The following is a 15,616-nucleotide window of genomic DNA, read 5'->3' as shown; positions in this document are numbered from 1 at the left end:
TACAGGTGCATTAATCAAGATACGGGTACATTAATCAAGGTACGGGTACATTAATCAAAGTACAGGTGCATTAATCAAGGAACAGGTACATTAATTAAGGTACAGGTACATTAGTCAAGATACGGGTACATTAATCAAGGTACGAGTGCATTAATCAAGGTACAGGTGCATTAATCGAGGTACAGGTGCATTAACCAAGGTACGGGTGCATTAATCAAGGTACAGGTGCATTAATCAAGGTACAGGTGCATTAATTAAGGTACAGGTACATTAATCAAGATACGGGTACATTAATCAAGGTACGGGTACATTAATCAAGGTACAGGTACATTAATCAAGGTACAGGTGCATTAATCGAGAATATTCTAATTCCAACAGCATGTCAGAGACACGAAATTTATCCGTGTGATATAAAGACAGTGTATGTAATATTAAGTCACATGAGATGCCACTATCTTGAACGACGTTAGAGGGTTAGAGGCTATACAGCGACTACACGTTATACTGATAGGCAGGTGGTGTCAGCACTTTCAATCAAATGAAACCGTTATTCATTATTACTACATTACATTAATTTATCTTTACATTATTAACCGTATTTCTCCGTATAGACTTTACTCTCAGATATAGATACCTTACTCCAAGAACCGCACAGTTATGCATCCATATGTGACGCTATATATTATGTATAATGTTGCCTGCGTGCATATATGAGACTTTAGGGTTCAATGACATTTTTAATTGGGTACCGTACAGTATATATAGGTCATTACCACGCGAATGATACCATGAATATAGATATGTGATGTGTATGATAGTAGAAGTGGGTGAGTGGACATTTTCTAGGTCGACATTCAGTTGTAATTCTTCTTTTTTACAAATTTCAAACAACGCCCCGCAGCGTCGGCTTTCGCCTAACTTGCTCGCGCACCGGCTACGGTTTTACATGCATGGTTTGCATAACAAAGCCGCCATATTGCCATGAATTAATTTACCTCGACAGGCGCGCCGCTTCGCTCCACGTAGCTGTCATAAAGAGAAACAGTTCGTCTGTGACCCTTCTCACGTCGCCCGAAATACCTATGAAAACAGAACGTAATTATGCTTAATTGATATTAATTTTATTCATGATTTGATTATATTATTGACTATACGCATACGTACACGTACACGTACACGTACGTAGTAGTGATGATTCTATATCATTAATTGTTAGTCGGGACGTCTTGAATATACGGAACAGCTTTATGAGTTATTTCCTTTGACTAATATATAAGCCTCAACCCCAGAAGTGCGATATGTCACACGCATTGTCGCATATAGATAATCTATTGGGGGTTCACTTCTGTTGACACCATTACTGACGATTTGCACTGCCGCGACAAACACACGTGTCTAAATGGCACGTTTTCAAATGGTAATCAGTTATACGATGACATATCAATTACCCGGGGTAGAACCATCGTGGCCCCGGGTACGTATCGTGTTACACGGCAAGAAGAATGAAAACCGACTCGGTGGCGCTCCCCCGTAGTATTCCCCTGACTATTAGAGCGCCTCCACCCGTGCCGCGATAGTTATCGTAGACAGCCTTCATGTCCTTCACGAAGGAATATCAGTCACCCGACCGCGCGGCCATCCACGAGACTGCATATTACGATGGGCTGCATTTCATCATGTTTGCTCCTCGCAGGTTTAGATACTAGAAGCGCTTCTGTGCGCTTATGCAGCGTAGACGTTCAGGTATAGTGCATCCATATGAGTCTATGCCATAGATACCCATATACATAATCGCTGTTATGTTATATGTTTCCCGGTGTATTTTACGATTGTAAAGTACAGTAACGTATAGTAAAGTATTGCAAGTATAGTACGATTGGCGACTAATGCGCTAAAGACAGCGGGAGCGGACGTGACGTAACGGAAAGGACGTTGGCCCCGAGTCGTAATCCGATGTGCGGTCATCGCCTAGCATAGGAAGTAAAAGATCGCCATTGATGACGATTCCTCTACTAAAAACCCGTAGGGATCCTGGTTAGGGATAGCACAGTCGGCCATATATATGGCAACCGGAAAGTACTGAAATGCGGTTTGTTCACTGAAACTGCCATATCCGATAGACGGGGGTCACGTCTGCCTTATAATTATACGCTCTCAAGAATATAAAAACGAACGTCGATATTGTTTACGGAATCAAGTATTTAATCAGTTCATCTTTTTAAACAAGTCGAGCGACTTCAATACCCAAGGAATATGGCTGATTGCCACGCTGTAGCGTAGACATGCATGAACAACAAAATAGCACACAATGAAAATAAACCCTCCTAAATGGTTAAACAATTCGTTCATTTCTGTTTTTACTCAAACACTTCGCCGTTTCTCATAGTGCGTCTAGAGTACCTATAACTATAAGAGCACTTGTCATGAATGTCGCAGGTCGAACATTGCTCTCCACTGAGTCGAGTGTTGCACGGACACAATCGAAGGCAGTGGATTAGTCGTGGTCAATGAAACAGGTTATTAGACGCTAAGCTCGCCACTACATTATGGGCTTAGCATTCATCTTCTTTAGCATGTCTCTTTGAGGAAACCAATGTGTGTAAGTGAATGCAAAATCCTTGCACGAGTTTCGCTCTTATCTGTTCAGTAAAAGTTTTTGTCTGACATTGCACTAAACAAAAAGGGATCGGTAGTTTTACAGACGGTCTCCATTCTTTGACAAACCTACCGATATGGAAAATCGCGTCGATACGTACTTTGTCAAACGATCAACCATCTTCTTGCTCGATTACCGCCGACACAGCTTAGGTGAGATCGCGTGATAAAAATCCGGTCAAAAATTCAACTATATGGTGGGTAAAACTGTGTTCGGACAACCCACATAGTCTATAACGGTGAACATGGGTACAGAGTATACACATGTTCATACTATCCTGATACTATCACTCAAAACACCGAGCTTTATACGCTGCGAAAGCCGTGTAGCTTCTTTGCTTACGCGCGTGTGTTTTATCAAGAAATAGCAACGTTTGTGTTGCTTGGATATAGCCTTACAGGACCATTCAAGCGCCACCAATCATTATATCCTATCTAGCACTTGAAACGATAAAAGCAAGTATTTTTCAACAAGGTGACGTTAAAAGCGAATTATATATATATATATATATATAAAAGCAAGTATTTTTCAACAAGGTGACGTTAAAAGCGAATTATATATATATATATATATGTGTGTGTGTGTCACCATCACGTCCGCGCACCCTCACGAGGGGTTCACCATCACGCCCGCGCAGCCCTGGGAGGCCAACATTATTACTACGGAGTTTCAGAAGGAAGGAGTGGAAGATATCCCGCTGTTATACACTGAGCGATGGCCTATTTCAGCTTATCTCTACTACGACACTCGGCGTCTCAAGTTTTAAAGACGAAGATTAATATTGTTGTCGGCGATTCCATACCCTACCGGGCCGACAACCAGCCGTCACGGCGCGCTATCTGATGGTCGGATCTGACCGACGCTCGGCGTGTATGCGTCTCTCACGCCAACGACTGTACGTACATAGAATGCGGCTCACTCACCAGAGTACTGGCCTCCCATGACTTGCTCCTTTATTCGGTCAATTTCATCTTCAGTCGCTCGTATCTCGTAAAGCGTCTGCAAGCTAACAGAAGCGGACGGTTATCAGTAAGCGAGTGTTAGACGCCACCCGCACGGAAACGACGCCCGTGGGAGTGTTTTCTCATACATATCCCCCGGACAGTAGTCTCTGCTGAAATATTAGGGGGCAGGAATGACAGGTAGACGGACAGAGAGACAGCTAAACTGTGGGGCAGATGAAGGAATGAGCAGGTTAATGCATTTCAGGGGCGTTTTAGTTCGTACGTGTGTTAGTTCGGTTTCAAGGCATCTGGGTGGTAGCTGGAGATTAGGCAACATAAACCCAGAAAAGGCATATCAACGTCACCAGCCTATACTCACATCCTGACGCTTTTTATAACTGACAATTCAATAAACTAAAAACCAACATTTTTAAGGTACATTTAGTCTCTTTATCGTTTCGACATATAGACAGACCGGCGGAGAATTGGACAGACAGTTAGACAAGTAAAATAACTGGTCGAGGATGTATGGTGTCGAATTCTAAAGATGATCGCCTTTTCGACCATTATTGACGTAGGAGGCTTGGCCCCACATGTTTCAATGTACGTAAAGACGTTGCCCTTATTTATATATACAGGTAAACTATGCCTGTGTTATATTACACCGAGTTTACATGCAACTCTCAGTGTTATATGTTATTGTTGCACGGCAAGTATACGAAACAATAACAGGTGACAAATAAATAAATAATCAACGCTTGTGAAATTACTCATAACACGTCTATTCATATATCTAACCAAATCGAATAATGTTTTTGTTTCCGTACTAGATTCCCCGAGGATCCAAACGCAGACAGCAGAAACCAGTTTTACAGTACATAGGCACACGCATCCTGTAAGGGGCGGAATCGATCAGAACGTGACGAAGGACTGGCGTGGCAAAGGACTGACGGACCGTAGAATGGGATTTTGTTCGCGAACAGCAGCGTAGTGTTTGTTAAGCATCGATTATTAGAAAATAACAGAGCAGATCCACACTGCCAGTGCCGAAAATTCTATAGCTGATAATTATATTCTTTCATTCTCAACAGCTTTCCATTAGTCATAACAACACTGTAAAACTAAATCGCAACGAGGGCAAAATTAATGCACTTATATATTTAATGTAATATGCTAAAGCGTATAAGTGTCACTTTCCGGCAGGATGAGCGAGTGATTGAAGTGTGTTTGTGTGCGTGCATGCGTGCGTGCGTGCGTGCGCGTGTGTGTGCGTGCGTGCGCACGTGCGTGTGTATGTGTGTGTGTGTGTCTGCGCGTGTTGTGTGTTGTGTGTGTATGTGTGTGCGTGTGTGTGTGTGTCTGCGTGCCTGTGTGCGCGCGCGCGAGTTTGTGGCGTATGTACAGTACTAAGTGTTTAAACTGTGCCTTACTATTCATTGGAAAATATAAATGTGTTTGACGCCACGAAAACGTAAGAGGGAAATAGACTGTAAATTATGAGATCTTCGCATCCGCTCCTCTACCCTCATTTGCATTACCCTCTCCCGCTCTCATCGCACCTCTGTCTCTCTCAGCCCCTTCTCTCTTCATTCCACACTCGCGCTCTCCCGTCGCCCTCTCTCTCGCTCGCTCCCCTTCTTTCTCTCTGTCTTTAGTTATCTCTCGCTTTCTCATGTATTTCTCATGGAAATCACCTGTTTATATAGCCGCGCGCAGGACAGGTTTAATCCACGATTTCCAATTCTCAATTAATTACAGTACTTCGATTACATCTTGATTTAAGCGCTATCCTAACATTAACGTTAGGAACCGTTTCAATCATTTCCGTTTCTTTCTGAGATCATTTCCTTCTACACCTGTTCGTTCACCTACATAATTATGCGAGTGTGACACCGTCGCGCAGATTTAAAAGAAAATATCTTTTTCAACCAGTAAACGGACTGGCGAAATAGTGGTTGTCCCAGGGCCACGATTATTTTTCATCACGCGGATATACATGGGGTCGGGGATGGGGTCGGATTCGGCAGCGATCTTAACGCTATACCACTACGGATAAACGTAAAGACACAAGCGGTGATAATTTTCCTCAGTGCCTCTCTAATTACGCGGATATTCTGGATGGGGGGAGATGGGGGCGGGCTGGATTCCAGCATGGAATGCACTCTTGCTTTACCGCTGTCCCTCGCCACTAACAATTTAACGCATTGCCACTACCAATAATCGTATGACACAAGCGGTGACAATTACGCTGTCGCTGTGGGATCCGTGACCGCTTGTCTGGTGTAGTGGTGCGGAAAGCTTTCAGCGTGCATCCATAACTACGCAGTGTACGTGTGACATCTACGGGGGGGCGGGTGACGGTGGTCGCATGGTGATTAGCGGTCGGTCTGGTCGGTGGTAAGCGACCGTGGATTGTAGCATAGTGATTACCGTGAGGGGAAATTAGTCGTGCTGTCAAGGCCGGGACATCGCTATAGTGTGTCTCATTAAAGGCCCGCCCGTGTGCAGCGGAGACACACACTATCTACGGTGCGATTTGTCTAATGATATTAGGAGTGTATAATGACAAATGTTATTGCGACATTTTGAATATTTGATTTATGAATATTTGAGAATTTCATATGATATTTGACATATTCATTATGAATATTTGTAATTATACACTCATGATGATATGACACTAGCTGCGTTTACACTTCTGTTGAAAAGTTGACGAGTTTACCAACTTTTCAACTAATCGACCAATCGACTAAATAACTAATCGACTAGTCGGCAATGTACACGTAAAATTTGAGCGCTCATCAAGTTGATAGCAACTAGTTGAGAGATTAGAACATGTTCTATTTTCTCAACTTTTGGTCAGCGTGTTGATCAAGTTTTTGCCACTCAGCCACTCCGATAATAGCAATCAGGAGGTGTGTTTGACATTTTGATACGATGAAATGATTGTTTCGCAGCCAATCGCTGGTGTTGCGATATTGTCGGAGGTTTAGCACGCCATAGCTTCTTACGGTAAGGGGCTATAGATTACAATATAAGTAAACAAAGAGTATTTACTTACCTTTCGAATTCGGCAATGTCAAAAGGTAGTTCTTTTGCCGAGTGCCAAAATGTATCAGATGTGGAACCTGAAAAATACATGATCAAAATTAGGAAAGGTATTGTAGGAAAAGTTATATATCAGCTAACAGAAGATTGCTATCTATGTTAATCATTGCATGCTATCGTTATCTTGCGCACTATTTAACATCAATTGTGTGAAAACATCAAAGCAGTAACGTCAGAAATGATTCCATTTGTTATTAGAAAATGTCCCGCTAGGGTAGCATGAGAATACCAGATGGTATTGCAATGTAGGGCGCGTCATCCTAATTCAGAATGCCGCTTTCCCCATAATTCCGTGCTCGAGAAAGTCAGACACTTGTTATTTTTACCGGGCATCCGAGTTTTTGTAGCCGGTTACCCCTGGCAACAACCGAGCATTGCACCCACGAAACACAACCGTGTTCATACGTTCGTTATTCAGAACACGCATCAGTCATTCACTAACGAAGCGTAATAGGCGAGTATATATGCAAACAGTTTTCCGCGCGCCTTGTCTGCGAGTCTTCTATCGCAATTATTCGTCCCTCATCTCACCGTCAGGTAAAATAACGAGCACGGGGGTCGACTGCAATCATTAGTCGCCGTCACCACAGCATATATTTCATCCAAACACAAAGCAACGTTTATTTTAATTACGCGGACGTAGAGTACGTCGTCCATTCAAGAGAATCCACGGATGCGTGCCGAGCTTCGTGGGGTGGATGTGATAAGATGGTCAGATAAAGTACACTAATATATATATGAATAGGGACCAGGTGAACTATTACAAAGATACGCATCTCATATATAAAAGGGCGCGCTGTGGTCAGTAACCGCACACGGGGTCGTGGTTTTTATGGTACGCAGGCGGATTTTTAATTTATAACGGGTCAGCGTATATATGGGCAGTATACTGTAAAAGCCGTGCGTTAGTTTTACGGTTTCGTCTTTCTGAGCTTTTCTCGCTCTATTTGCAATTGAGTTTAATGCTATTGTAAAGTTTCCCGATGAATACGCAAAGCGTAAATTTCATGGCATATAATTATTTGCACACATCCACGTGCACACGAACAGTTATACAGCTAAGAAGAAACGCAATAGTATAAGCTATGTGAGGAAATTTACCTGGTCATCTTGTGGCTTTCACTAGATACAATAATGTAACCCAAACCCAGGATATGGGGTTGGGGGACCCTATCCTGGGGGACCCTATCCTGGGTTTGGGTTACATTATTGTATCTAGGCTTTCACCAGCAATGCCCAATTACAATCACAAGGCGACTATATGCGTATTATATGCACGAAAGTGGAGTTTGATATTTGAATTGCCATGTAGCATTCTGTGACAATATTCGCGTGTAAATGTTGAGTGGATTTTAACTGTGACAAATATGTAAAACACGCCTAGTTAAATTCGACATGCACGTTTATATCCTCGTTGCCACAATTGAGGTCGGACACGTGGTGCCGGACACCGCCATATTTAGCTCCGTACACCTAGGGGAAGAAGGTGCCATATATAATTCGCACTTCAGAAACGTATCCTTCTTTCAGCTAACTTTATTGCAACCCTCGAAATGTGATACTTAGCAGTCTGCATCCACTCATTCGGTCATCCATCACTCCCCCACCCCCTCCTCCCACTAGTTTATTCTAAGTGAGCGAGCGCGCAAACCCCCGTACCTTCGGCTAAAAGGATTCTACTCCAGAACAAAGGCCGCATTTTCACGTTTGGCGACACTATCGGCTTGCGGAGACTGCTTTCCGACTGCAACACTGGCGACATCTCCGTCGGTCGCTCAGCCATCCGGTCGACGAGCGAGTCGTCGGCGAGCCGCTGGGCGTCTCTAGCGACGCGCCTGCTGCCGACGACGTCGCCACGACTCTCCTTGTCCTTGCGCGGCTTCGATTTACCCGTCCGTGGCGGCTTGACGACGGGAGGGTCGAGTCTGCTCTTATCCGTGAGATCTGCAAGGGGCAACGCGAACGCGCCTGTTAGCACCGACAATGCCTGCATCAGACGAGAGAGCGACAGATTTTCGACACGAAGTTATGCCGAAATTAGAGACCGGGTGTATCTCGGCCACCTTGAACTGTCCCGGGAAGGTTTCGCCGATAGAGCCCGCACGAGAGGAAAGGGAAGGCAACAAGCGGAATCTGTGTAATTACGCCCCCCATGGGATCGTCATATGTCACGAGGCAATCGCACAAGCTGTTATTAGATTAATTGCTCCTTCCCGAGCGGTCCACGAGACACTGTGCGTACGGAATGCGAGGAATTCGTGGGGCTGTAGAGCTGTAGAAATGCCGCGGGGCAGCTGGGACAGGTTTGTGTGGCGACCCAATCGGTACCGAACTCCCCCCCTTCTTCTAGCTTGTACTGGGCACGGAAAAACATGCTCGCGCTCGACTCGCGTTTTAAAGTAAAAGAAAAACTCGCCGATGCGACAGCGATCTCTATTGTGAGACTAAAGAGAAGCGGGATCGGAATAATCGGACAAGTCAATTCACGAGAGTGGCGCGACGCGTGTTTCTTAAACGATCGCGGTTAATTGTCGTTAATAATCTACTTGCCCAACGCGCACATCAACGAAACACTATAGAGCATAGAATACCGCTACTGAAGTTACACGCTATACAGAGTATATACACTATACTTATACTCTAAGGTCTCAGGTAATCAATCTTAGAAACACGTATACAGTCAAAACATGCATGTCAGGGTCACTCGAGGGAAAATTCCAATTTGTCTTTATAGACAGATAACCTTCATATGGAGTTTTACCGCACATCCCACTCGAGGAAAGCCCAAAGGTGTCTTATAGATATGTGTCCGTTCTTTGAGGCTAGGTGACAGCTAGCACAAGTTTGACTGCATATATTAAACTAAGAAGACCCCTCTTAGAACCGTGGTGTATATGCAAATTTATAGTCATTTTAAAGAAAAAAATAGTATGATCAAGACATTTCGAGATCTTTCTTTATTTCCGATTCTTCCCAGAAATTCTTAGAAAAACAAACACAGACAAACGTATGCGGTCACACACGCACGAACGCCGAAAGACACGCGCGCAAGCACCTACGTACCCACGTACACGCACGTGGAATAGTACAGAAAAAGTATATACAAGTAGTCATACTTAATTACACGTACTCACCTTGCGTTCGCGCCGAGTATGAGTTATCCTCACACATAACCATCTGAGCGCCGTTGCCATTGCCAAGCTCTTTGAACTGCGCCGATCTCTCCAGGATCTCAGCTATGCACTTTAATTCGTTCATCTTCGCCATCAAGTCGTTGATCTTCGCCTCGTAGTTGCTGACGACGTCACGATTCATCGACGTCATCGTCTCGAGCAGCTTCGAGTCTCTCTGCTGATCGGCGACGCGGAGCTCCTGCACATGTCGCTCGTCGTGCCCGTTTTGGTGACCTCCTCCTCCTCCTCCTCCTCCTCGTTGCTTCTTGCTCTTCGCGGGGAGAGTATCGTACGGTGCTTTCTTCGGGTGCCGATCCACGGACGAGATGACGCCGTCGTAGCTGTGTCTCGCGTATCCGCCATTCGAGTCTCTCGTCTCGCGGGCGTCTACCATCTCTCCGTCAAGACTACCCGGGTGCGTATCGGTGTAGTAACTGGCGCTCGTGCTAGCTCTCTCCTGCCGCTGCTGCTGCGGATGATAGAGCGCCAGAAATCGATCCTGAAACTCGATGATCGTGTCTTCGATGAGATTCGTCGGCGACGGATCGAGTTCGTCGGCCGACAACCGCGTCGGCGGCGACGGTTTCGCGCCGGCCATCATCTTCACGCGTCGGCGTGCGTCGCAGACGACGCTCTCGTCCGTCCACACGTAGCGTGCCTTGCCGGAGTCTCGGAACGTCGCGCTGCCGCTCGTGCTGCGGATGTGACCGAGCGCGAGTAGCTTCTGTGCGAAGCGGGTCGCCTTGTCGCGCGAGACTACGCTGTCTCGTTGTCGCATCAGCGCACTCACGAGCACAGAGCCGCCGAACGTGCGAGCGTCGTTGCCTAGGCCATCCCGCGACGCCGTCTGCAATGTGGACGGGAAGCTAGTATATAGGTGGACAGTAGCATGCACGCACGCGCGCGCGCGCCCCGCTCGACAACTGGTTTCGTCTCATGGTTACCTTTTCGCGCGCCTGTCACTTTCTTTCAACAATCATTCAGTCGACGACAAAGCTTTGCTAGGGCCTCCCGCGATCGCATTTTCGCCGCAAATTTAGGTAAGCGATTCGCCACCGGAATGGTTCAGCGAAAAAAGGGCGCGCCCGGGAGCGGGAGTGGCCTATGACGTCGCTTGTATTGCTATATTCCCATATCCCGCCACCGGCTACAACTTCTCACTCGGCAGCCTACCGCGCAACCCAGACACGTACAAATCCGCATTTATCGATTCCACTATAATCGTGAACACGCCTATACAACGTATCCTATACAAGTGAATAAAATGTATAGATATGTTCAGGTATTCTTAAAAACGAATTTCGATTTACACTTCTGATATGTTCATTCTTTAACGCATACACCTAGCACTATTACTATAGCCCCTCGCTCCGACTCCCTGCGACAGAGCGACGGACTACAGTACTAGAGCTACGCATACACTTGCAATTACTAACGGAACCACTAAATGAGAGAGAGCGAAGCGGATTTAGCACCTTCGTAATGAATCGATACGCTCGGGCACCTCATAAAATTATCGAAAGTGCCAGAAGAATTCTATCTCACCTCGCCGACTACACGTCCCAATACGAAGCTTCAAAACCGAACTGCTCTACCGGATGCATGCGAACTGACTGGTGAGGATGAGTTTGGTCGGCCTGCCTGTTCATAATAAAGCCATTAGACGGCGCTTCGGCGTTAAGCGAACTGAAAACTGGACTGTCAGCCAAACTGCCTGTCTGTCTGTTCGTCCACTCCTCGCAGTTATACCAGTCCCATAAGTTCTACCGATACCCTGCGATACGCGCGCTGCGCCCCTCGTTTTTTACGCGCGACGAGAGACTTCTGCCACTCAGGGTCGGGCGATGATCGCGCGTTCAAACCGGATTCTAAATCTATTTGTTTGCCATTTACGAAGTTGTGTCGAAATAAGCTGGTTTCGTAAAGCTCTCGAACGGTACGGCAGTCATCCGTCGTCCAGCGTCATAAATTATTCGAATGCGGAGAAATCAGGCTTTTCGTGGCGATCTCTAATGAAAGCTGAAATACCTCGCATAGCACAGCGAGCTATGAAAATATCGGATGGCACGCAGCCAAAACCAGTTCTCGCCAATGTAATTAGTCATCGTAAATGGAATTTTTAGTTTAAAAATTAAGGAAATCCATCTAACACTGTTCTGTTATTTGCCTGCATGCTTAACATATCTAAAAAAACGTGAGAGAGAGAGAGAGATTGCGAGAGAGGGATAAAGGCATTACGAAGGTAAAATGCGTGACTGCAGTGGCTATGAGCCGGTATACACAACGCTATAATCAATTGAGCCTACAAGACAATGTCTGAAGTATGGTGTTAAAACGCGTTAATCCCTTTCTAAGTGTTTACGGAGAGTACACACGCCGTTACGCCATTTTATGATCTTGGTTCCCGGTTCAATGATTGCGCGCAGGTGTGTGTGTGTGTGTGTGTGTGTGTGTTTGTGGGCGCCCGCGCGTGTGCATGTATGTGTGCTGCGTCCGCGTGTGTGATAAAATCAAAAATGTGCTTTTGTTTAAATGAATTTAGATGGCAATACTTCTTGCTATATACTACCAGGAGTGAATGAAAACAAATTGTATTATTCAACAACGTGTTTACCGTAAAAACTATTTTGTTCAAAAACAAATTTATATTCCCTCATGATAAGTTGCAATAACAGATTCTAATATAACATACTCATGATAAGTTCATGGTTGAATTATCATATTCATAGTTGAGCGTAATATTGTCGCTATCAGCGTGGTTTACAAGGCTACACACATACCGACACATATCGCAACGACGGCAGCTTGAGCGCGAAAAAAAAAATTCGAAGTCAACAAATAAACGTCATTCGCGGGAACTTCATCACCATTTGCCACGTACGTGTCAATCAAAAAGGTCATAAAAACCACCGTATCGGCGTATTTTCTCGTGAGTTCTTCCCTAACGTTCACGCACAAACTATTTCGCTCGTGGCGCTTTATTGCCGCGGTTTCCATAGAAACTGTTTTAATCTTGGCGACACTGCGGGCTATGTTTCTAGAGGTTAGAATAATTAGGCCAGGTGCCCGAAAAAAGCCAAGGGCACGACGAGTTGCCTATAAGCACATTTAAAATCATTTAGCGACGATGACAACAATCATGCGACGCGCCGAGCGGTGAATTTCAAACAGGTTCGAAATGACGGCGGCCAGCGATCGAGTTTCACATGACGACCGCGAGCGCGACAATCTCAAGCGCTCATACTCTACCCGCCCACGATACACTATCACAATAAATTTTACCTTGCGGTTGGCACTGCTCCCACGCGAGTCCGTGGCTACTCCTCCAGCCGACTGCCACGGTCTGTGCAGCTCCTCCTGTCTCTGCATGACTTTCACTCGACTACGCGAAGAGTCGCGGAAGCTCCCGTTCCACTTCGCACGTCTACGCTACAGCGACGCTCAGCATGTTGTGTGTGTGTGTGTGTGTGTGCCACTTCTCCCTCACTCGCACACACGCCTTTGAACGCCACCCACCTCTCGGTCTCTCGCTTCGGTCAAGTGCACGCGGCGGCGGCTGCTGCTGCTGCTATGCACACACATCAACGCGGAAAGAACACGAATGCGATGCTCGTCTGTCCATCACTAGCGTTGACGTCTAGATCTGTGTGTGTACGTCATTCGTGCAGACGCGATGCACGCGCGCTGTTCTGCTGCTGGTGGCGATGCTGTCGACACGCCGAGTAATTAGCGGTAGAGTGTGAGAAAGTGAGTGGGATAGGGAAAAGAAAGAGAGAGAGAGAGAGTCGAAGATAGACATGTAGGGAAAGGGCGAACAAAAGAGAGAGAGAACTAGGAAGAGAAAGAGATATAGGAAGAGAAAGAGAGAGCGCGAAAGAGAGAGCGCGAGAGGAGAGAGAGAGAGAGAGAGAGAGAGAGAGAGCGAGAGGAGAGAGAGAGCGCGCGAAAGAGAGAGCGCGAGAGAGAGAGAGAGAGAGAGAGAGAGAGCGAGTAGAGAGAGATCGCGCGATAAACGGTTACGTTAAAACAAAACACTATAAAACAATCGCAAGAGAGATAGAGAGCCGAAAAAACACTGCGCACAGAGAAAGGCAGCTGACGAGAGACACTACGCGCCTACATACGCAACACGGCCGTACTAATGTAGACGCAAGTACAGGTAACACGGTTAACATGGCCCGGTAGGCATCCTACATACAGATGATACGACTGCAGGTAGCCAGCTGTGACGGATGATTGCACAGACGGCCTTTCCACGTCTCTATAGAAAGATATCATGCGAGAAAAACTCGTCAGTCGAGTTTGCGATCGCACAATGCGCAAGATTCGCAAGCAAGTTATAGTACTCGCTGAGATTAATAGCATCAGATTATCTTTTATTGTCATCATGCGCGAGGCGATGATCACAGGTCAGCGTCGGAATTTTGGATATATTTTAGCGAATAGTAACTTGTTACGTATAGGTGTAAGCTGGTGACATGCGATTCATAACATTAGATTCATTACGCAAACAAAATACAGACGTATGATCACGCAGCTAATTACGTAACAGCAATCGTAGTGATTAGCAATGAACTAATTATTGGCCGATTAATTTGATAAAATAACACACCAGCTTTACGACAAAAAATTATCACACATCAACGCCCAGTTTTTATTGCAAATATTTATCCACGGTTTAGTGGCATCATCTATATGAAAGATGACTCTATAAAACATAAACAAAGACCATGTGAGCAGTTTTTCATCACAGTAATCGTGCAATTTGTCTTTGGCAAGCTGGAAAACTTCCAGCCGTATATTTTACAGTGTTGTAGTCGAGTCCGAACCCCCCCTCCGAGTCCGAGTCCGAGTCCAGTTTTGATTAAAAAAAGGAAAAAAATCGGAAAAAGGAAAAAAATCGGGGAAAAAGGGAAAAAAGGGAAAAAATCGGGAAAAAGGGGAAAAAAGGGAAAAAATCGCAACAGTGCATCGTAGACATTCGAAAGTGTATAGTCAGCCGAAAACACAGAGACACGAGTCATACGAAACGTGTCAAAGTAACGAATCCATTTGTGTTTTACGAGAATGACACGGCTTGTTGAACCAAATGAGAGAGTGATAGTACATTCGAAGTGGTAGAAGAAGAGAAAGAAGTGGTCGAAAAAGCGCAAAGGGACAAGAATCTTAATCGAGCCATTGAAAACGTTACGAGTCCGAGTCATTGCACTCCGAGGCCAAGACCGAGACCGAGAACAAGGAAAAAGATCTCGAGGCCGGTCTCGAGGCCAAGACCGGCCTCGAGACCTACAACACTGATATTTTACCATAATTACCTAGCCTACGTTGTGTGAATACATGTGTATTGTTATTCACATGTCTATTGATGTATGACCGCAAGATGGCGCCACCAGCTAACATTTGCAAACCTGGGTATAATAGGGTTGCAACAACCCCGCATAAAATTTATCATTTATTATTAGTATAATTAATATTATTTAATAGTCTAGCATTTACCCACTGAATGCCAACAAACGAACAGGCGGTACAATCAGCGCCACCTAGAGTTTGACTCCTCGCCGGGAAACACGTTCGCACGCAGGTATTCCATCAGCTCCTGCCTCGGCTTCTGCCTCAGCGCGTCGATCTTCGACAGCTGCAGTTGCGCCACCTGGTAGCCGAGCAGCGACAGGTGGCGCACCCGCATCGCTTGTTCGCCCATCAGCATCTTCCCGCCGTGCGTGTAGTGCTCGGGC

At 45.7% G+C, this 15,616-nt stretch overlaps 1 protein-coding gene across 1 annotated transcript in view; it reads right to left on the bottom strand.

The window, feature by feature from the left end:
* Window positions 1-10,032, bottom strand: part of LOC106812412 (formin-like protein 16) — a 27,557-nt gene extending 17,525 nt beyond the window's left edge. The window contains exons 1-3 of the mRNA XM_014816287.1: window positions 9,843-10,032; window positions 6,662-6,728; window positions 3,580-3,662 (exon numbers count right to left, since the gene is read on the bottom strand). Of these exons, the coding sequence (XP_014671773.1) occupies window positions 3,580-3,662; window positions 6,662-6,728; window positions 9,843-10,032 (340 nt within the window). The remainder of the gene's footprint in view (window positions 1-3,579; window positions 3,663-6,661; window positions 6,729-9,842) is intronic.
* Between the last annotated feature and the right edge of the window lie 5,584 nt (window positions 10,033-15,616).

This window comes from Priapulus caudatus, unplaced genomic scaffold (genome assembly GCF_000485595.1).
Source record: "Priapulus caudatus unplaced genomic scaffold, Priapulus_caudatus-5.0.1 Scaffold645, whole genome shotgun sequence".
Lineage (NCBI taxonomy): Eukaryota > Metazoa > Priapulida > Priapulimorpha > Priapulimorphida > Priapulidae > Priapulus > Priapulus caudatus.
Note: the sequence above shows the minus strand (reverse complement) of the source record. Positions and strands in the feature narration are given on the sequence as shown.